Raw genomic sequence first — 22,467 nt, 5'->3', positions numbered from 1 at the left:
AATGAAGCACACTTTTACTTACGATTAGCAGATTCCTTCAGTCATGAAGGAAGGTCATTAAGGTTTGTCAGTTTTACAGTTTATGCTGTGAATACTAAATGGGTTCTGTCACCTACAGAAAGTGAGGGGCCTTGGGTAAACTGATGCTGTCTCACCTGTGTCCAGCTGTGGATCCGGCCCTGGTTCAGCCCCACATCGCAGACCCCCACCTCCTGCATTATCAAATCTTTGGGTCTGTCCTGATCAGACTCCCACACTGCTGTCTACACAGCTCACCCTCCTGCTCCAGCCCTTCTCAGACCCCTCTTCACATTCAGGGAGCAGCTCCAGGTCCTCAGACAGAGAACAGGCTTCTTCTGCCCCCATCAACATTTCTAGCTCATCCCCATATTTACTCAATATCCAGCTGTGCTGGCTCTGTGGGGTCCTTTCTCACCCCTGTCTGTCTGTACACACTGGTCCCTCTGTCCCAGAGCCAGGGATCATTGTGCCAGGACCCAGAAGGAAGGTGGGCCCTGCCGTTCCTTCCCGCTCCTCCAGGCGGCGCCCGCGTGCTCCCTCTTCCCCTAGCCCTCAGTGGGTGCACTTGGCTATTTATGAGCCCCGCCACGAGCCCTCAAGCTGTAAATGCAGGAAGGCGCCTCAGCCCAGTGTGTTCAGTCCCAAGACCCCTGCCCCTGCTGTGTCTTCTTCCAGGATGTTTCCCCAGAGAGTCTCAGGGCTCCCTTGTCTCCCTATCTAAGAGAGCAGCCCCACTTGCTTTTTCTTTAGAGCATACAGCACAGCCCAATAGCGCATTTTCTATAATCGTTCAGTGCGTCCCCCTGTGCACGGTGCAGAGTATTGTCTTCTATCTTGACTTCAGCGTATCCTCAGCACTTAGGACAGTGCCTGGCTCCTCAACAAACCTCTGTTGACTGAATGAATGGAGGTGGGTCCTCTGTCTGTTTCATCTGTGTCCCCTCCACCACAGGATGTGTCCTCTCTTAAAGTGAAAAGTGAAAGTTGCTCAGTCGTGTCCGACACTTTGTGACCCCATCAGTTCAGTTCAGTTCAGTCGCTCAATCGTGTCTGACTCTTTGTGACCCCATGAATCGCAGCACGCCAGGCCTCCCTGTCCATCACCAACTCCCGGAGTTCACTCAGACTCACGTCCATCGAGTCAGTGATGCCATCCAGCCATCTCATCCTTGGTCGTCCCCTTCTCCTCCTGCTCCCAATCCCTCCCAGCATCAGAGTCTTTTCCAATGAGTCAACTCTTCGCATGAGGTGGCCAAAGTACTGGAGTTTCAGCTTTAGCATCATTCCTTCCAAAGAAATCCCAGGGTTGATCTCCTTCAGAATGGACTGGTTGGATCTCCTTGTAGTCCAAGGGACTCTCAAGAGTCTTCTCCAACACCACAGTTCAAAAGCATCAATTCTTCGGCGCTCAGCCTTCTTCACAGTCTAACTCTCACATCCATACATGACTACTGGGAAAACCATAGCCTTAACTAGACGGACCTTAGTCGGCAAAGTAATGTCTCTGCTTTTGAATATGCTATCTAGGTTGCTCATAACTTTTCTTCCAAGGAGTAAGTGTCTTTTAATTTCATGGCTGCAGTCACCATCTGCAGTGATTTTGGAGCCCCAAGAAATAAAGTCTGACACTGTTTCCACTGTTACTCCATCTATTTCCCATGAAGTGATGGGACTGGATGCCATGATCTTCGTTTTCTGACTGTTGAGCTTTAAGCCAACTTTTTCACTCTCCTCTTTCACTTTCATCAAGAGGCTTTTTATGACCCTGTGGACTGTAGGAATTCTTCAGGCTGGAATACTGAAGTGGGCAGCCTTTCCCTTCTTCAAGGGAACTTCCCAACCCAGGGATCAAACCAAGGTCTCATTGCAGGCAGATTTTCTACCAACTGAGCTATCAGGGGCCAGCCCTTATATATGATATATGTGGGACTATAGGACTAACACAGTCTTTATATCTGAATAACAACTAAACAACTGCTTGCTGACTCAGTAATTTCTGTCATGACTTGGAAATTTTTAATCTAAAAACTTGGAAAATAGTGTATCTTCCTAATGATTTGGATAAAAGCACTTTTTAGGAAAAAATATAAAGCCATCAATTGATCACTTTGTTATTAATTATGTTACCTCATCTGTGATGGACTGTTGAGAAGACATTTTAAAACTTTTGTGTTGGTCCATCTTGGACATAGTAGCCTGTTGGATTTGATTAACAAATCTAATCTTCTAACAATTAACAAATCTTCTGAGACTACTGGCAGGTAATTATGAATTAAGGAGAAAAAAAATTCTGTTTAAATGCTTTAGTATGATACTTTTTTTTATTTGAAAAAAGTGTTAGTCAAGAAACTTAGTATGAATGCTGAATTAACACATGTTAAAGGGTCAGAATGAATCCTTTTGGATTTAATGAAGTGATGGTTTGTGTGTCTGAGTCCTGGGGTCCTGATTTTGATCACAGACCCAGTGTCCAGAGTGTCCCCTTAGGAGTCTTCTATACTGAGTCCAAAGCACATGGCCACTTGTGGTTAGGGAGGAATGGAGAAAGGGGCTGACGCTTACTGAGTGTGTTGGTGGTTTGATTTCTCAGAATGTGTGGATGACATTGTCATTGGCGTTCTGAGATGAAGAAACTGAGGTTTAGTCTCTTGTCCGATGTCGTCAGGCTCCTGAGAGGGACTGAGCTGCAGTCTGCTGCCTCCAGACCCTCCATCTGACTCACTCACAGGCTGAGCTCTGGCCCAGGTTCCTGAGATTTTTCTCTGCGAAGGGCTGGGGCACTCAGACCTGCCTGTGATCATGTGGGCCCAGGCCTGGGCACTTGCTTCCCTAAAGGGGTTGTGGACCCTTTGGGGTTAGACTGGGCTGAGTTCCTATGAGTCTGCATTTAAAATGTAGGAGCAAGTGTTTTTTGTTTTTTGTTTTCCCTGTGAAAAAGATTTCAGGTTGAGTAGTGAGGGGAGTCTTGACTATAGAGCACTGGCACGTGCTCTGAGCCACTGGGTGATTTCCACTGTGATTCGGGCCATTTGGATTCCGTTCTTTTATTTTCATGTTTGGAAAGTGTTCAGTCCTAATCGAAGAAGACTTGCTTTCTGGATGGAATATTCCTCTGGAATATTGCAGAGACTAATGGAGGCCATGCTGGCATTCATTTTTTATCTAACATTCTTTGGGAACAAGTGTCTAGTAAACGCACTGTGGCGAAGATTACCTAGAATCTATTAGTTTTGTTGTTGTTGTTGTTAATATTTACATCATTAATTATAATCACTCAGAAAGCTAAGAATGTAAACATTTTTATATAACATAGATCCCTCTCCTCCCATTCCTACATAGCATTAAAATAGTATTTTAGTTCAGTAGAATTTCAGAATCTCAGTATTACTCAATTGTTTTTTTTTATGAAACATGTATATAATTGTTAAGCTGAGTTTTATTAAAAAACCAGGACTCTGAGAGAGAGGGAGAGGGTGGGATGATTTGGGAGAATGGCATTGAACCATGTATACTATCATGTAAGAAACGAAGTGCCAGTCTATGTTCGATACAGGATACAGGATGCTTGGGGGCTGGTGCATGAGGATGATCCAGAGAGATGATATGGGGTGGGAGGTGGGAGGGGGATTCAGGATTGGGAGCTCGTATACACCTGTGGTGGATTCATGTCAATGTATGGCAAAACCAATACAGTATTGTAAAGTAAAATAAAGTAAAAATAAAATTTTTAAAAAATGTAAATACAATCATGCCATAAAAAATCAACAACAACAAAAAAAAACCCTTGGCTGTGTGTACCTCCTTCAGTGGACTGCTTTTTAGAATTTTTTAAGCAGAGTTAGGTTCAAATTTGCTGCTGATAAATTTAAGAACCTGGTCGGATTAATTGATTTATGTTTATTTAATAATTATTATTGATTTGGTATTTAAACTGAAGATCTTTGACTGCTGTGTGGTCTTTGTCTTATTCTTTTCAAAATATAAGTTTCCAGTTTGAAGCACCCCCATTAACATGCTTTTGCATACTGTACCTCTTACATTTGTAGGTGTATTCGTCAGGTCTTGAAGGAGAAGATCACAATCTTAGTGACTCATCAGCTGCAGTACCTAGAAGATGCAAGTCAGATTCTGATACTGAGAGATGTAAGTAGTTTCTAGAAGTCTGTGGAATTGCCAGCACTCAGGTGTGTCCAAGGACAGACATCCCCGCAAGTCACTCTCCTCGCATTCATGGTAAACACCCTCTTCTCCCTGAGTTTTATGCCCTCTTCTTCTCAGAGCTGCTCTTCATGCCTTAGAGGATGAATCCAAAGACCTGTAGCCCACCTGGCTCTTCTGTTCATGGGGTTTCCCTGGCGAGAATACTGGAGGGGGTTGCCATGCCCTCCTCCAGGGGATCTTCCCGACCTAGGAACTGAAACTGAGTCTCTTATCATCGAAAACTGTCTCATTGTCAGGCAGGTTCTTTACCACTAGCGCCACCTGGAAAGCCCAGAAATATCACTACTATACTCTAAGCCTACACTCTAGGGCTTCCCCTTGTGGGTCAGTTGGTAAGGAATCCTCCTGCAATGTAGGAGACCTGGGTTTGATCCCTGGGTTGGGAAGGTCCCCTGGAGAAGGGAAAGGCTACCCACTCTAGTACTTTGGCCTGGAGAATTTCATGGACTGTATAGTCCATGGGGTCACAAAGAGTTGTATACAACTGAGTGACTTTCACTTTCTTTCACACTCTAAGCTACATAAACCCTAGGTTACTGAATCATCACTCTTCTAATGAAATCTGGTAAGTGTAATGTTTATTTAGAACTTTTAATTTTCTTCTTCCATGACTTAAGTCAAAGTGTATTACTTAGAAATTAGAGATACTAATACCTGTTGGTATCCAGGTGACTGTTATACCTAGTTTGCTTCAAGAGCATCTACCATTAACATGAGAAGCGAGGTTGGGTAGCCGAACACCCAGATCAGAGACGCCCTCTCTGCTGGTGTTGCCAGTTGCTGGTCTCCCTGCCCAAGTCTCTATCTGGGATTCGTGTGGGAGTCTGTGCAGCAGGAGGACAAGGCCCTGCCTTAACGAGGCTTATGGGGAGGATGTGACAGAGAAAGAGGTGGGTGGGCTGACATCCTGGCCTCCCTGAGGAGCTGGTGCCTCACGGGGTCTGAGTAACATGAAGGTGGGGGTCACACAGTCACCTGGGGAGAGGGTCTGAGGCAGGGGGTGCTCAGGAAGGAGCGACCTGGCAGGTTGGAGGAACAACAGGAAGACCAGCGTGTCTGAGGAGAGTGAGCAGGGGAACGGGAGGGAGCTGGTCTTTGAGCTGTGGGCAGGGACTGGAAATGGGATGGAAGCCTTGCACATTCCAGAGCAGAGGAGGGATGTGGTCTGATGTGGGAGGTAAGAGATTCCTCCAATGGTCACTGGAGGGGGGACAGCACAAGCAGTTAGGAATCTTAGTAAAGCTGAGGAGACAGAAGTGTGGGCTCAGGCTAGAGTGTCAGTTTTTAGAACTACTGTAAAGATGGCTGGATGGCATCACTGACTTGATGGACATGAGTCTGGGTGAACTCTGGGAGTTGGTGATGGACAGGGAGGCCTGGCATGCTGCAATTCATGGGGTCACAAAGAGTCGGACACGACTGAGCGACTGAACTGAACTGAACTGAACCAAACCTAGTACTGAAAACTGAGTGACTTACAACAGCAGAAGTTGATCGTCTCCCTGTTCTGGAGGCTACTGATCCCAAATCCAGGTGCTGGCAGGGCCGTTCTCTCCCTGAAAGCTCCAGGGGAGAATCCTTCCTTCCGGCCTCTGGTGTTCACCGGCCTTCCTTGTGTTCCTTGGCTTCCAGCTGCATTGCTGTGGTCTCTGCCTGTGATGTCACATGGCCATTGTTCCTGGTTGCCCCTGTGTCAGTCTAGGTCTTTTCTCATAAGAACATCAGCCATATTGGATGTAGGGTCACCCTGCTCCTGTGTGACCTCATCTTAACTTGATTACATCTGCAAAGACCCTGCTTCCAAATAAGGTCACATTCGCAGGTGTCGTGTTTGAACTTATCTTTTTGAAGAGGGAGCACCATCCAACCCACAACTATTAGCATGGCTGAGGGTGGGGTGGAGATTAGTGAGAGGTGTCAGACTTGGTGGTCATTTGATGATTCACTCCTTGGCTTTTTTACTTCTAGGTCTCAGCACCTTTGTTGTTAACCCCTGACTGTTCCACAGGCCCTTGGTCAGATCCCTGATTTCTGAAATAAATCTCTGCTCCAAGAAAGATTATTAAAATACAGAACCCCTGCCTCTCTGGAAGGAGTTTCATGTGTCAACTCTTTCTCCACTCCTCCAGAAGGGGCTAAGGTTTGCAAGGTTGAGAGCAGTTGATTTCATGTGCAGAGGGGGTGATTCTAGTGTGTAAACCCAGTGTGGATAGTGTTATGAGCACAGGATCAGTGGGCAGGAGAATAACCTATTTAGCCAGTCCCTAGATGTTTTAGGGCCCCCTTATTGCTTCCTTTGAGGAAACTACCCCCAATTTTAGTACTCACAAAACAACTATTTGTCCACTGGTGAGCACTCTTGGATGAGTTGGGGACCATCCTCACTGTTTGTCAGGTCCCTCTCTCACAGCAGATTACGAGACCTTGTCTCGTAATTGTCAGCGCTTGAGTGCTGAGTGAAATTGCTGTCTTTTTACTACCAGTCATTTAATTTGCATATTACAGATTTGATGTGGCGAATGGTGATTTCATTAAAGCGGTGTGTGAATTTTGCCTCCCAAGTAGAACAAGACACAGTACATTCTGCATGATTTTCTAGTTCCGCAGTATCTGACGGTACCCAAAGTCTTCCCTGCGTTTCTCCCAGTGGACCCCCTCAGGGGAGAGGGTGAGGGGGTCCCAGTGAGGGTCCTGGGCCAGCTTTCTCTACCTGAGCTGCCTCAACCAGAGCTGCTCTCATTTGATGAGTTTTGCATCCTGACATTTTTTTCCCCTGGTGTTTTATTTGCTGCTGAGTGAATCAGGTGAGTCTGGGTTCATGGGGTCAGAAGATAGTGAAACATCTGCATATTGTTTTATATGACTTTGGAAGGGAGGGAAACTGTGCAGGGATGTGTCACATGTGTTCAAAGAAAATGATTAGATTGGCTGTGGCTTAAGCAGTTGTCTGATTTGGGGAAGCCTGGTTGGCTGCTTGTGGATGGTTGTTCCTAAATTTTTTCTTGGATCTGAGTGCATTGATTCTGGCTCAGGTTTTGGTTTGTGGGCACAGTGGTTTAAGAGCCACTCCAGCCCCATGGCCTCCTTGTTTAATTACTTTATCAGGTGGAATATTGAATTTTCAGTTGGGAACTTACTGAGTGTGTGGGGGCAGGTGTAGACCATGGAGAGGCCTCTCATGGGTTTTCTGTCTGGGGCTGGCTCCTGTTATCCCGGCCGGGCACGTGACAGGTGGCAGTGACAGTGGGCAGTGAAGATTCATGAGAGGCTCTCACCCACATGCAGATGTGCTGGGCCCCACCTCTGGGTTAAGTTTAAATTTCTTTCCTGGAATTGTCACATGAGACTTCTCTCAATTCCCATGTTGTCTAAGAAGACTGTGCTGATTCTCCCATCAACCTCTGTACTTCTTCCTTCTCCAAGTGCCCAGGGTAGTCATGTCAATGGCCTCCATTTTAAACACATGAGCACACCTTTCTTTCATATCTCCCAGGACCTAACACAGGGACAGGGTTTGGCAGAGAATGCAATGCTCAGTTGTGTCCTGAGCTGATTGAACTAGATTTCTCCGCAAGAATTCTAGACAGAGGGATCGTTTTTTTCTTCAAAAATCATAATTTAAAACCAGATAACTTTTTGATTAGTATTTAGGTTGGTTTAATATTATCAAATACAAATTAATTTCTCTCAATTTTTTTTTAAATTTTAGGGCAAAATGGTGGAAAGAGGAACTTACTCTGAGTTCCTGAAATCCGGGATAGATATTTTTTCCCTTTTTGAGAAGGAGAATGAGCAGTCTGAACCACCTCCAGTTCCAGGAACTCCCACTGTGATCTCCGAGTCTTTGGGTCAGTCTCCCAGACCCTCATTGAAAGATGCGGCTCCAGAAGACCAAGATGTGAGTTTCTCATCCTGCAGTGTTCCCGGGTCTGTCTGCCCTTGGTGGTCTCATGAACCTTCAGTTTGCTTGTGACATCTTCATTTGTCCCAAAGTAGACCCTAAGTTCCCAAAGTCTTGTTCCATGGAATTAGTAGAGTTAGAAGAGCATGAGGGGAGGAAGCCTGCTTGGGGTTCCCCTTTGAGTGTAGGATGGAGAATCTTATGGAGATCAGTAGTGGGTGTACTGCTATGAATTTTGGAGTACATGTGGCTCACACTGATTGAGAACTCTTCAGGTTACCTTAGTTACATCCTAGTCATGTTGGTGGCCCCTGGCTTCCCTTAGGCATCTAGAGGATTAATGTGAAGACCCCCTTAGACTGAGTCCTGCTGTTGCCACGTTAAATAAGCTACTTTTCCTACAAGTTGGAATGTTCTGGCACTGCAAGTGACTGATGGTATTATCTTGCCTTGGTGTCAGGTGGTTTGTGATGGGCTAGAGGTAATGTGTGCAAAGGACCTGACACATGGTAGACACTTTGGTGTTAGTTCCCGCTCTTTCTTACACTTCAAGACTGAGAACCACATCTTATCAAACTTGAATCCCAGTGGCCAGGGTAGACCCAAGGACACACTAGGCTCCTGTGATGCTACAATGCATTCTAAGTCCTCTAGACAGAAATGAGGAAATGCACTAGATCTCCCTTAAAAACATACACAGATATTCCCTTGATAGCCAAACCCTCAACATCCAAACCCAGGAGCCTGGAATGGTTCTGATAAGTATTCAGATTAGCTGTTCACTTTCTAAACTCAGGAATCACTCTCTGAAACTTAGGAACCAAATAGATTCAGATCATATGCTTGCAATGTGCTATACAAACTCATATTACTCCAGCTCTCTCTGTGAACTCAGTTTACTGTATTTGGCTGGTATTTTGAGCCCCAAGTATGTGTTATGTTTCTATCATTGAATGACACAAGTCATCTAGAGGGATACATTAGCTCCATATCATTTTGTGTGTTAACTTGGATCAAACTTCTGCATTTATACGTTAATTGATTTTGTTGTGTGTGTGTTGAGAGTCATGATGTATTTTAAGCAAAACTACCCAATGTTGGAAGAATGAACTCATGTGAATGACATTTCCTTATTTCTAATAGATTCCTAGAAGTAGGATGGCTGAGTCCAAGTGTAAACTCATATGTGGTTTGGCCAGATATCCCCACACCTTTCTCTGTAGGAGGTGGACCATCCTGCACTCCTACCAGTGTATGAGATGTGTGTTTCCCACAGCTTTGCAGTGGAGGAGATTGCTGAGCTCTTGAAATTTGTGATTCATTTTTTAAAATTTCATCTCTCACTGCCATTTTTCCATTTTAGTCTGAGAGTATACAGGTTACACTACCTCTGGAGGACCATTTGGAAGGAAAAGTTGGTTTTAAGACCTATGTGAATTACCTCACAGCTGGTGCTGACTGGCCTGTCATCATCTTCCTTATTCTAGTCAACATCGCGGCTCAGGTACGTAAGGGCGTTTATTTTGGTTTGTGCACTCAGCTTGATATTCATATACTATTTATACTGTGTTTTATAATTATTTTAAAATATACATATTAAGAGATTTATCTCAAAGACTTGGCTTATGCAGTTGTGGGCCTAGCTTGGTGAATGTGAAATCTGAAAGGCAGGCCTTCAGACTGAAACCTCAGTCAGGAGCTGACCTTGCTGTCTCGAGGCAGAATTTCTTCCTCCTCCAGGAAGCCTCAGGTTTTGCTCTTCAAGCCTTCATCTGACTGGACGAGGCAACCACGGTGTTGAGGGTGGTCTCCTCTCCTGAAGTTCTGATGATGGATGTGAACCACATCCACAAAATTCGTTCACAGCAACATCTAGATGAGTGTTTGGTTGAATCACTGGAGACTGACCCAGCCAAGCTGAAACCCAGAACTGACCACCACTGTACCTGTCAAGCTTTTGCTTTGAAAAAAATCTGAACATTTGTACTGTTATTACTGCCTTTTGCAATCCACTTGGATTTGCATTGACATACATTATATTTGGGGAACAAAGTCTTCTAGGGAAAGGGGATTTCTTTTAAAGATATTAACATGTAAGATGCCCTCCCCTGACCTGTGGTCATCTGGGGGGTGGGGTTTGAGGCAGACTTGAGCCGGAAGGACCGTCTCCATGCTCTGGAGCCTTTCCGTCCCCAGCCTGGTGAGCGGGATGTGAGGCTCAGTGATGTCAGTGTCTGAGTGACTGCTGTTTCCTGCTCCAGGTTGCCTACGTCCTGCAGGATTGGTGGCTTGCATTCTGGTGAGTGATTCCTGGTCTGACCCAAAGTGCTGGAAATCTACACGAAGCCTCACTTTCCCACAGAGTCAGGGGAAGAGATGGGGCTCGTTCAGCCTCCTCTTCTGACCCTCGCATAGTTTCCCTGAAGAAAGATGAAAGTTCCTGCAGGTGGTGTGTGATCCCCCTGTGGTCTCTTCCCACGTCCCTCCATGTAGCAGCTTCTTCACAGACAATTCTTTTTCTTTTTTTGAACTTTTAATATTGTATTGGGATATGGCTGATCAACAATGTTATGATAGTTTCATATGAACTGTGAAAGGATGCAGCCATACATATATATGTATCCATTCTCTCCCAAACTTCCCTCCCATCCAGGCTGCCACATAACATTGGGCAGAGTTCCATGTGCTATACAATAAGCCCTTGTTGGTTACCTGTTTTATATATAGCAGTGTGTGCATGGGCATCCAAACTCTCTAACACTCCTTCCTCTCGGCAACCATAAGTTCATTTTCTAAGCCTGTCTTCACAGATAATTTTGAAAACTGAAAGTTATCATTCAGATATTTAAAAAGGAGACACACAGAGGGCCTTGCGAGCTGGGAAACACTTTCCAGCATAAAATACATTTCTTGAATTGAGGTAATTTTTTGTGCTATTTGTGTGAATTCTATGTATATCTATAGTGTAATATTTTTTATTTCCTCTTCCATAGGGCAAATGTACAAAATGACCTGTATTTTGGGAGATATGTAAAAGAAGATGAAGATGTAGTGTTTGTTCTGAACTGGTACTTAGGAGTTTATTCAGGTAAAGCTGAGTCATCTGCTCTATAATACCAGAGTTTAAGATGCTTACAATGAGTCTGCATGAGCAAGAGGGCTTCCAGAGTAATTCAGTAATGTCTTAATAGATTAAGTATATGAATCACGTTTACTCTGTGAATTGAATAGAATAGTTATTTTAAAGATCTAGTAGAAGAAAAGAACTTGAATGGAGACTCTTAAGTTGGTCCCTACTGGATTTTGGTAGTTAAACCAGGATTGCATATTGAGAAAATCAGCCACTGGAAATATGTAGCTAATGTGTATTCTAATAGGTGCTTTAACTAAATCTTATATCGCTGTATGGATGGGTAAGGGGATTAGAAATGGATCCCCACTCAGTGGTTCAGGTTGTTCTGATTCTGTCTGAATAAACCTTGGCTTTTATTGATGTTGGATGAAATCCTCTGGTAGCATGGGACCCAGATAAAAGCATTATTCTCTCCTGGGTATGCAGAGCTCCCATTTCCACACTGCTCATCTCCTGGGCTTCACTAATAACTTGAAAAGCTAAGCAGGGGAAGTCCAGTGTCTGGAATTAGGATTCCTTCTCTTTCTTACCTTGAGATCACAGTGTTATCTCCTCCCCAACTGTGTGATTAATTCAAAATTTGGCTTGCCAGACTAATATTATCATGACTGTCTCTATTCACAAGAGTATTTAGAATATATATAGCAAAGCATTCAGTTCAGTTGTTCAGTCGTGTCTGACTCTTTCTGACCCCATGAATCGCAGCACACCAGGTCTCCCTGTCCATCACCAACTCCCGGAGTTTACTCATACTCACATCCATTGAGTCGGTGATGCCATCCAGCCATCTCATCCTCTGTCATCCCCTTCTCCGCCTTCCCCCAATCCCTTCCAGCATCAGAGTCTTTCCCAATGAGTCAACTCTTTGTATGAGGTGGCCAAAGTACTGGAGTTTCAGCTTCAGCATCATTCCTTCCAAAGAACACCCAGGACTGATCTCCTTTGGAATGGACTGGTTGGATCTCCTTGCAGTCCAAGGACTCTCAAGAGTCTTCTCCAACACCACAGTTCAAAGGCATCAATTCTTCAGTGCTCAGCTTTCTTCACAGTTCAACTCTCACATCCATACATGACCACTGGAAAAACCATAACCTTGACTAGATGGACCTTTGTTGGCAAAATAATGTCTCTGCTTTTCAATGCACTATCTAGGTTGGTCATAACTTTCCTTCCAAGGAGTAAGCGTCTTTAAATTTCATGACTGCAGTCACCATCTGCAGTGATTTTGGAGCCTCAAAAAATAAAGTCTGACACTGTTTCCACTGTTTCCCCATCTATTTCCCATGAAGTGATGGGACCAGATGCCATAATCTTCATTTTCTGAATGTTGAGCTTTAAGCCAACTTTTCACTCTCTTTCACTTTCATCAGGAGGCTTTTTAGTTCCTCTTCACTTTCTGCCATAAGGGTGGTATCATCTGCATATCTGAGGTTATTGATATTTCTCCTGGCAATCTTGATTCCAGCTTGTGCTTCTTCCAGCCCAGCATTTCTCATGATGTACTCTGCCTATAAGTTAAATAAGCAGGGTGACAGTATACAGCCTTGACGTACTCCTTTTCCTATTTGGAACCAGTCTGTTGTTCCATGTCCAGTTCTAACTGTTGCTTCCTGACCTGCATACAGGTTTCTCAAGAGGCAGGTTAGGTGGTCTGGTATTCCCATCTCTTTCAGAATTTTCCAGTTTATTGTGATCCACACATTCAAAGGCTTTGGCATAGTCAATAAAGCAGAAAGAGATGTTTTTCTGGAACTCTCTTACTTTTTCAATGATCCAGCATTACATGTTATTTAAAGGATGTCTTTAACAAAAACTTTAAATGCTTTCTTTATTCATTCATCTATTGATGGATATTTAGGTGGCTTCCATGTCCTAGCTTTTGTAAATAATATTGCTATGAACACTGGGGTGCATGTGTCTTTTTGAATTATGGTTTTCTCAGAATATGTGCCCAGTAGTGGGATTGCTGGGTCATATGGTTGTTCTATTTTCTCTTTTTTTAAGGAACCTCCATACTGTTCTCCATAGTGACTGTAGCAATTTACATTCCCACTAACAGTGCAAGAAGTTCCCTTTTTCCACACCTTCTCTAGCATTTTTTGTATATTTTTTGATGATGGACATTCTGACTGGTAATACCTTATCAGAGTTTTGATCTGCATTTCTCTAATAATGATATTGAGCATCTTTTCATGTGCCTCTTGGCCATCTGTATGTCTTCTTTGGAGAAAGATCTATATAGATATTCTGCCCATTTTTTGATTGGGTTGTTTGTTTGTTTGTTTTGATACTAAGCTGCATGAACTGTTTGTATATTGTGGAGATTAATCCCTGGTCAGTTACTTATTTTGTAATTATTTTCTCCCATTCTCAGGACTGTCTTTCATCTCATTTATGGTACATATATACACTGGGTTGTGGGGTAGCTCAAATGGTAAAGAGTCTGCCTGCAATGTGGGAGACCTGGGTTTGATCCCTAGGTCAGGAAGAGCCCCTGGATAAGGGCATGGCAACCCACTCCAGTATTCATGCTTGGAGAATTCCATGGACAGAGAAGCCTGGCAGGCTACAGTCCATGGGGTTGCAAAGAGTTGGACATGACTGAGCAAATAACACACATATACACTGGAATATTACTCATCCATAGAAAGGAATGAAATTGGGTCATTTGTTGAGACGTGGATGGACCTAGAGTCTGTCATACAAAGTAAAGTCAGAAAGAGAAAAACAGAAAAAAATACTTGAATTAATGCATATATGTGGAATCTAGCCTCTTCGTGGATCACTGCCCATGGCAAAAGGGCGTGCATAACTCAATGAAGCTATGAGCTATGCCATGTAGGGCCACCTAAGACAGACAGGTCATAGTGCAGAGTTATGACAAAATGTGATCCACTGGAGGAGGGAATGGCAAACCACTCCAGTGTACTAGCCATGAGAAACCCATGAACTGCATAAAAAGGCAAAAAGATAAGACACCAAAAGATTAGCCGCCAGGTCAGAAGGTGTCCAATATGCTACTGGGGAAGAACAGAAGACAACTACTAATAGCTCCAGAAAGGATGAAGTGGCTGGCCCAAAGTGGAAATGAGTTCAGTTGTGGATGTGTCTTGTGGTGAAAGTAAAATCTGATGCTATAAATAACAGTATTGCATAGGAGCCTGGAATGTTAGGTCCATGAATCCAGGTAAATTGGATGTGGTCAATCAGGAAATGGTAAGAGTAAACACTGACATCTTAGGAATCAGTGAACTAAAATGGATGGGAATGGGTGAATTTAATTCAGATGACCATTATATCTACTAGTGTAGGCAAGAATCATTTCAAATAAATGGAATAGCTTTCATAATCAACAAGAGTCCAAAATGCAGTTCTTGGGTGCAACCTTAAAAACAACAGAATGATCTCAATTCATTTCCAAGGCAAACCATTCAACACCTCAGTAATCCAAGTCTACGCCCCAACCACTGATGCCAAAGCAGTTGAAGTTGACCAGTTCTATGAAGACCTAGAAGACTTCCTAGAATGAAATGCAGAGTTCCAGAGAATAGCAAGGAGAGACTGGAAGGACTTCAGTGGACAAAACAAAGAAATAGAGGAAAACAACAGAAAGGGTAAGGCTAGAGGTCTCTTCAAGAAAATTGGAAATATCAAAGGAATATTTCATCTGAAGATGGGCACTATAAAAGACAGAAATGGTAAAGACCTAATTGAAGCAGAAAAGATCAAGAAGAGATGGAAATAATACACAGAAGAACTGTACAATAAAAACATTAATGACCTGGATAACCACAATGATGTAACCTCTCACTCAAAACCAAACTTTCTGGAATGTGGAGTCAAGTGAGCCTTAGGAAGCACTGCTGCCTATAAAGCTAGTGAAGGTGATAGAATTCCAGCAGAGTTATTTAAAATCCTAAAAGATGATGCTATTAAAGTGCTGCACTCAATATGTCAGCAAATTTGGAAAACCCAGCAGTGGCCACAGGACCAGAAATGGTCAATCTTCATCCCAATTCCCAAGAAGGGCAATACTAAAGAATGTTCAATACACCAGGCAATTGCACTCATCTCCCATGCTACTAATGTTATGGTCAAAATCATTCAAGCTAGTTTTCAGCATTATGTGAATTGAGAACTTCCAGATGTTCAACCTGCATTTAGAAAAGGCAGCGGAACCAGAGATCAAATTGTCAACATTTTCTGGATCATAGAGAAAGCAAGGGAATTCCAGAACATCTACCTCTGTTTCCTTGGCTAAGCTAAAGCCTTTGACTGTGTGGATCATAACAAACTGAAAAAGTCTCAAAGAGATAGGAATACTAGACCATCTTACCTGTCTCCTGAGAAACCTGTATGTGGGTCAAGAAGCAACAGTTAGAGCCCTGTATGAAACAACTGATTGATTCAGGATGGAGAAAGAAGTATGACAAGGCTGTTTGTTGTTACCCCATTTATTTAACTTATACACAGAGCACATCATGTGAAATGCTGGGCTGGATGGCTGATAAGCTGGAATCAAGATTTCTGGAGAATATCAACCTCAGATATGTGGGTGATAGCACTCTAATGGCAGAAAGCAGAGGAACTAAGGAGCCTCTTGATGAGGGTGAAGAAGGAAGGTGAAAAAGCCAACTTAAAACTGAATATTAAAAAAAAAAAAAAAAAAACTAAGATCATGGCATCCAGTCCCATCACTTCATGGCAAACAGAAGGGGAAAATGTGGGAGAAGTGACAGATTTCCAGTGACAGATTTCCTCTTCTTGGGCTCTGAAGTCAATGTGGATGGTGACTGCAGCCATGAAATTAGAAGACAATTGCTTCTTGGTAGGAAAGCAATGACAAACCTAGATAGGGTATTAAAAAGCAGAGATGTCACTTTGCCAGCAAAGGTCCATATACTCAAAGCTATCTTTCCAGTAGTCATGTACAGATGTGAGAGCTGGACAATAAAGGTTAAGCACTGAAGAATTGATACTTTAGAACTGTGGTGTTGGAGAAGACTCTTGGGAGTCCCTGGAGATAAAACCAATCAGTCTTAAAGGAAATCAACCCTGAATACTCATTGGAAGGACTGAGGCTGAAGCTCAAGCTCCAGTACTTTGGCCTCCTGATGCAAACAGCTGAAAAAGACCCTGATGTTGGGAAAGGTTGAAGGCAGAAGGAGAAGAGGGTTACAGAGGATGAGCTGGTTGGATGGCATCACTGGTTCATGAACTTTGGCAAACTCTGAGAGATGGTGAGGGACAGGGAAGCCTGGCATGCTGCAGTCCATGGGGTTTTGAAGAGTTGGACATGACTTGGCGACTAAACAACAACATGGAATCTAGGAAAAGTGGTATAGATGAACCTATTTGCAGGGGATGACTAGAGTCATAGTTGTAAAGAACAGATGTTTGGACACAGAGTGGGAATGGGGAAGTGAGGGAAATAAATTGAAAGATTAGGATTGACATATACACACTACCGTGTGTAAAACAGATAGCTACTGGGAAGCTGCTGTATAGCACAGGTGCTCAGCTCGGTGCTCTGCAATGACCTAGAGGGGAAGGATGGGGGGAAGGGAACTCCAAGAGGGAAGGGCTATATGTATATGTATAGCTGATTTACTTTGTTGAACAACAGAAACTAACACAACATTGAAAAGCAACTATACCCTAATAAAATTAAAACAAAAAACTAAAATTGAAATGTCCTCACAGGAAATGCTTGTACAAGCTTTCTACAAAGAGTAAGTTATGTAAAAATCCACTCATTGAAATTTGGTATTTATTTTATTGATCACTTGATAAGAAACTTGAATCTACCAGCTGTTCACCTTCTGAATTGGTGGACAATGAGGGCTTAAAGAAGAAGGAAGGGATTCTGTTACACATTCATATAAGATGGTGGGCTAAGGCAAATTCCTGTTGATGGAATTCAGGAATTTGAGCAGCTTTCAGAAATTAAGTAACACTGATGTGGTAGCTGAATGGAAAAAAGTACTTGATGGAATATATATTGCCAAAGTTATCCCCGTTCTATACAGCATTGTGAGCTGAAGAGATGTTTGGAGGGCTATTTTAATTTTTATATGCATAGTAGTGCTCATTTATGTCATTGATAAGACATAAATTTAAATGATTATATTTATTTACAAATGCTTTGGGGTTCTGTAAAATAGTGAGAGATTAGATTATCTTGTTTAGATTATCTCATGTCAAAATATAATTTGTAGTTTCTTGCAATACAATAATTTAAGAGATTGTCCACTTGCAACTTAACATGGTCTTTTCATACTCTTTATAGCTACTTGGGCATAGAAGTAGCTAGTTTATTTTTATTATTTTAAATTTTTATTACTTTTTATTATAGTTGCTTTCCAATGTTGTGTTAGTTTCTGTTGTTCAGCCAAGTGAACCATTGAACATATATATGGATTTCCTTTCCATTTAAGTCACCACAGAGCATTAAGTAGAGTTCCCTGTGCTATACAGTAGGTTCTTAAAAAGCTACTTCACATGGAAGTAAATTTCCTTGTAAATTACAAGGAAATGGTATATCATGTCTCCTTTTCCCTGTTGATTCATGTGCTGGTAGCAAAGCATTGGAAAAGGAAATGGCAATCCACTCCAGTGTTCTTGCCTGGAGAATTCCATGGTTAGAGGAGCCTGGGGGCTACAGTCCATGGGGTTGCAAAGAGTATGAGCAACTAACGACTGAGCAACTAACACTTTCACTTTCACCAAAGCATACATTACTTTTAGATTATGGGACATGTAAATAATGAGATTTGAAAGTTGGAGAAAGAAAAATCAGCTACTTGTATAATTATCTCTCTTATAAGTTTTATTAGAACTTGTAATTGAATTAGGCAAGCCTAGAATGAAACTGTTCAGTTCAATTCAGTTGCTCAGTTGTGTCGGACTCTTTGTGATCCCATGAGTTGCAACACGCCAGGCCTCCCTGTCCATCATCAACTCCCAGAGTTCACTCAAACTTATGTCCATCGAGTCAGTGATGGTAGTTTACACTTATTTTTTCCCCCTGTGTTATTTCTATTTAGTTAGAGGAAAACAGTGATTTTTACACTTTTCTTTATAAATGTGTTTTTTGAAAGCATTAAACTCTTACAGAATCTACTTTTTTTAAAATTTAAATTTGTTTATTTTAATTGGAATCAGTTCTAATGAGGTGGATGAAACTGGAGCTGATTACACAGAGTGAAGTAAGCCAGAAAGAAAAACACCAATACAGTATACTAATGCATATATATGGAATTTATAAAGATGGTAACAATAACCCTGTATGCGAGAAAGCAAAAGAGACACAGATGTATAGAACAGTCTTTTGGACTCTGTGGGAGAGGGAGAGGGTGAGAATCTACTTTTTATATACATGTAAGTTTTTTATTCTGTGTTCTATATATGTAAACCTCTATACAAATTTGATTTATAGAATAAAATACACAGAATCTTTTTAAACTGCCTGCCATGCTTTACCATGGTTGAGGATAAGACAGATTTTGTGCTGAGTCATGTTTCTTTATTTCAGGGTTAACTGTGTCTACCATCATTTTTGGCATCACACGGTCTCTGTTGATATTCTACATCCTTGTTAATTCTTCACGAACTTTGCACAACAAAATGTTGGAGACCATTTTAAGATCTCCGGTATTGTTCTTCAATAGAAATCCAATAGGTAAGTCAGACACCAAATTTTTTAGTGAATATGTCTTGTTAACACATTAAGTGCCTGGTTACATTTTCGTATTTGAAAATGGAAGATATGCTTGGAAGAAAATCACTGTGTATGTTTATTCATTTTCTACAAAAGCTTCACTGATAATTTTTCCTGCCAGAGACAATCTGAATATAGGAGCATATAAGCTTTTATTCCAATTTATGCATGTCTGCAAAAATACATGAATGTTTACTTTGCAGGATGATTTAGGAGTCCATTTGTTATGTGGCATATGAAACACCTAACAGATGATGCAAATGTGTTGAAATGTTTATGACTAGTTGTTGAAACATTCACTGTGTTACATAGTGTTAAGCTAACTAGGAAGGACCTTCTTCCAGGAACATCTCTACAGAAGACAGACTGTGTGTTTGTTTCTTTCATTGCCCATCCATTTCTGGGACCACAGAGCTCTGACATGTGCCCATATTTTGAGTTTTACCTAAATGGTAATGTAAGATTAATTAAAATACAAGATCAGTGAAATGTAAACATCCTCTTCAATAAAATCAACCCTCTAGTTTTACAGTGGACTTTTGGTTACATTTAAGAGGTCTTGTGGTTTATAGCAGGTGGATCTTCAGTATGAAGAGTGTCCCTGAAGGTTTCCCAATGGTTGCTTCCTCCTCCCTGAGGGCTTTGACTTGTCTTGCTTCTGGAGGTGGCCTCCTGACCTGGGTTCCTCTGAAGAGTTAGTTCATCAGCACACATGCCGCTCTGTTCAGTTGGTTAGACTTGTGCTAAGGCCCAGGGTGGCTTTGTCTTTGCAGATGATGACTGACAGGGCCTGTTGAGGCAGGGATGTGACTGGAGAGAGGACAGCAGTAGCCTTGGCCTGCCCATCAACTATCTGTGTGATCAAGGCCAAAGTAGGTAGATACTACTGGGCAGGCAAATCTCCAGGCAGGATATTGTCATGGTTATAAATATGGATCCTGGAGCCAGCTTCCTGGGTTCAATCCTGGTGCTAGTTACTAACAGTAGTAGCCAGTTATAGTTATGTTAATACTTATATGCTAGTTATTTAATTTCTCTGTGTTTCAATTTTCTTACCAATAAAATGAGGATACTATTCACGCACTTACCAATATCTTGATGTTGTGGGCATTAAGCAGGTTAGTATGTTCACAGCACTTAGCACAGGGTCAGTGAGTAATGAACCTCAGTGAGGATGACAGCATGGTGTCTGGGAACTTCTGTGGAATGGGAATAACTGATGCCCTTCCTGTGTCACAAGACTGTTGTGAGGATTAAATAAGACTGTTTAGGGCAGCATCTTGTGCAGATTTATTCAACACATGTTCTTTAGTCCAGGTACTATGAGGAACACAGGATGGTAAACTGCAGAGGCCCACACAATCTCATCTTATTATGAAGCTGGAGTGAGGAAGTGATTAGAAGAGTCTTTGCTATTACAGCTGTGAAGTCTCTCTACTTTTCCTGTTAATGTGAAAACTACAGTCATAAATTTAGGAGCATCAAGTGGAACTGAATTTCTGTTATCACAGCCTCTGAGTGGTTGTGACCACTATTAACCAGGCTCTTGATGACCTGTAGACTTCTCCAGATGCTGATTTATTATTCAAGGATTTGGAAACAAGTTTAAATCTTTAAGATCACTAATCCTAGAGCAGCAGGCACACATAGTATATATCTTGTCTCCCTCTCCTGTGTCTGTTATCAGAACTTCATTCCTTCAAGAAAATAGAAGCCCAAATAAGTACTGCAAAGATAGGTCCAAAGGTTTAGGGGCATCAGTTATTTACTCTTTTAGTGGTATATATATATTAAATTGAACTCTTCTCTGTGTTTATTTTCAAAAGTAGAATTTTTAATAGATGATATATGGTGGTCTTTGTTTCTGGTATGTGATGGCATGAAGACAAAAACCACATATAGTAGTATTTCTTGTTACCAAGTTCAAGCCCGTTCTGCTTGCCTCACAATGCCAGTGAGTCTTACAGATGACATGTTAAGGCAAAGAATAGTGACTTTATTTGGAAACCTGGCAGACTGAGAAGATGACAGACTAATGTCACAAAATAACCATCTTATTGGGGTCTGGATGCCTGGATCTTTTACAGAACATAGGGGAGAGGAGGCGAGGAAGTGAAGTCAAAAGGCCATTTATCTTACAGAATAAGAGGGTATTTTTTATGCAGCCATTCATAGCTGGTGAGGGTCAGATTGTCCTCCTGTGAGCTGATAAAAGCCACTTTAACATTAATGCAGAGGGCCAGGTTCCCTGACAAAAGCAGTGACTAGCAGCAGTCAAAGAAACAGATCCAGCATGGAGTCAGTATTGGCTCTTCCCTGTACAGTTCCTTTGGTGTGCACCTCCCCTGTCTGGGGCCAGCGTCCTGTTCTTTCTCATCCTGAGTCTCCTCAGGGTGCACCACCCTTGCAGAGGTGGCTGCAGAGTCCTGGTGGCTGCAGCATCCTTTGTTTACTGATGTGACATTTTTAGTTTTCACCAGATATTTACCAGAAATTCCCATATTCTATCCTGCAGCCTCAAGGATATACTATTATTGTGGATTCTAAGAAGGGAAGTAAAATCAATGATAAGTGATTCTTGGTCATTTAGTAATATTTCAGTTTTCCTGCCTACATCCCTCTGGTCTTCTTAGATGCTTATTCATAAGTCTGTACTTGTCATACCTGGTATACTTATGAAAATAACGGCTTATTACCCCAGTAGTAAACTTACAACTTGGAAATGGCCACAAGCCATAATTTCCCAAAATGTGACCTGCTGTGAGCCATCTGGAGGGGGAAAAAAATTGCAGAGAGGTTATAATTATGTTTATTTAAGTTTATTAAGTATCACTTGGCAAAATTAATCTTGATAATTAAAGCAAAACTGATGTAACAATTAGGATTAACAGGTATTTTGCAACTATTTGTTTACCAATTTAGCACTTGGAGTAAGTCTTAGATGGCATGAATCTAAAGAGAGGGAACATTCTCAGATCCACCAACCCTTCCTGTTACTGCCACAAGATTCCCCCATTCTTTTAGAAATCAGGACTCAATTTCAATTCCCCACCCACTGCCTTTTGGTGATATTTTTGTTTCTCTTTAAGTGTCATCCTATTTTGTTTTTCTCTTTACCGCTGACATTGGCTTATTTCATATGAATTTGTAATATATTAAATTTGTTGTTGTGTTACCACTAATTCATGTCTGACTCTTTTGTAGTCCCATGGACTGTAGCCTGCCAGGCTGCTCTATCCATGGGATTTCTCAGGAAAGAATACTGGTCTGGGTTGCCATTTCCAACTCCAAGGGATCTTCCTGACCCAGGAATTGAAACCTTGTCTCTTATGTCTCCTGCATTAGTAGGTGGATTCTTTAGCATGAGCCCCTCGGGAAGCCCAATATATTAAATACTTAATACATGTACTTAAAAAAAGATCTATTTATTTACTTTTATTTTTTTATTATTATTATTTTACTTTCCAATAT

At 42.0% G+C, this 22,467-nt stretch overlaps 1 protein-coding gene across 1 annotated transcript in view; it reads left to right on the top strand.

The window, feature by feature from the left end:
• The window catches only part of LOC102181111 (multidrug resistance-associated protein 4-like), a 190,527-nt gene that overhangs the window by 75,594 nt on the left and 92,466 nt on the right, over positions 1 to 22,467 (top strand). Inside the window, 6 exon segments of the mRNA XM_018056300.1 lie at positions 4,068 to 4,164; positions 7,952 to 8,140; positions 9,507 to 9,647; positions 10,405 to 10,442; positions 11,137 to 11,231; positions 18,811 to 18,957. Of these exon segments, the coding sequence (XP_017911789.1) occupies positions 4,068 to 4,164; positions 7,952 to 8,140; positions 9,507 to 9,647; positions 10,405 to 10,442; positions 11,137 to 11,231; positions 18,811 to 18,957 (707 nt within the window).

Source organism: Capra hircus, chromosome 12 (assembly GCF_001704415.2).
Source record: "Capra hircus breed San Clemente chromosome 12, ASM170441v1, whole genome shotgun sequence".
Classification (NCBI taxonomy): Eukaryota; Metazoa; Chordata; class Mammalia; order Artiodactyla; family Bovidae; genus Capra; species Capra hircus.
This window is presented reverse-complemented; position numbering and strand designations above follow the sequence as displayed.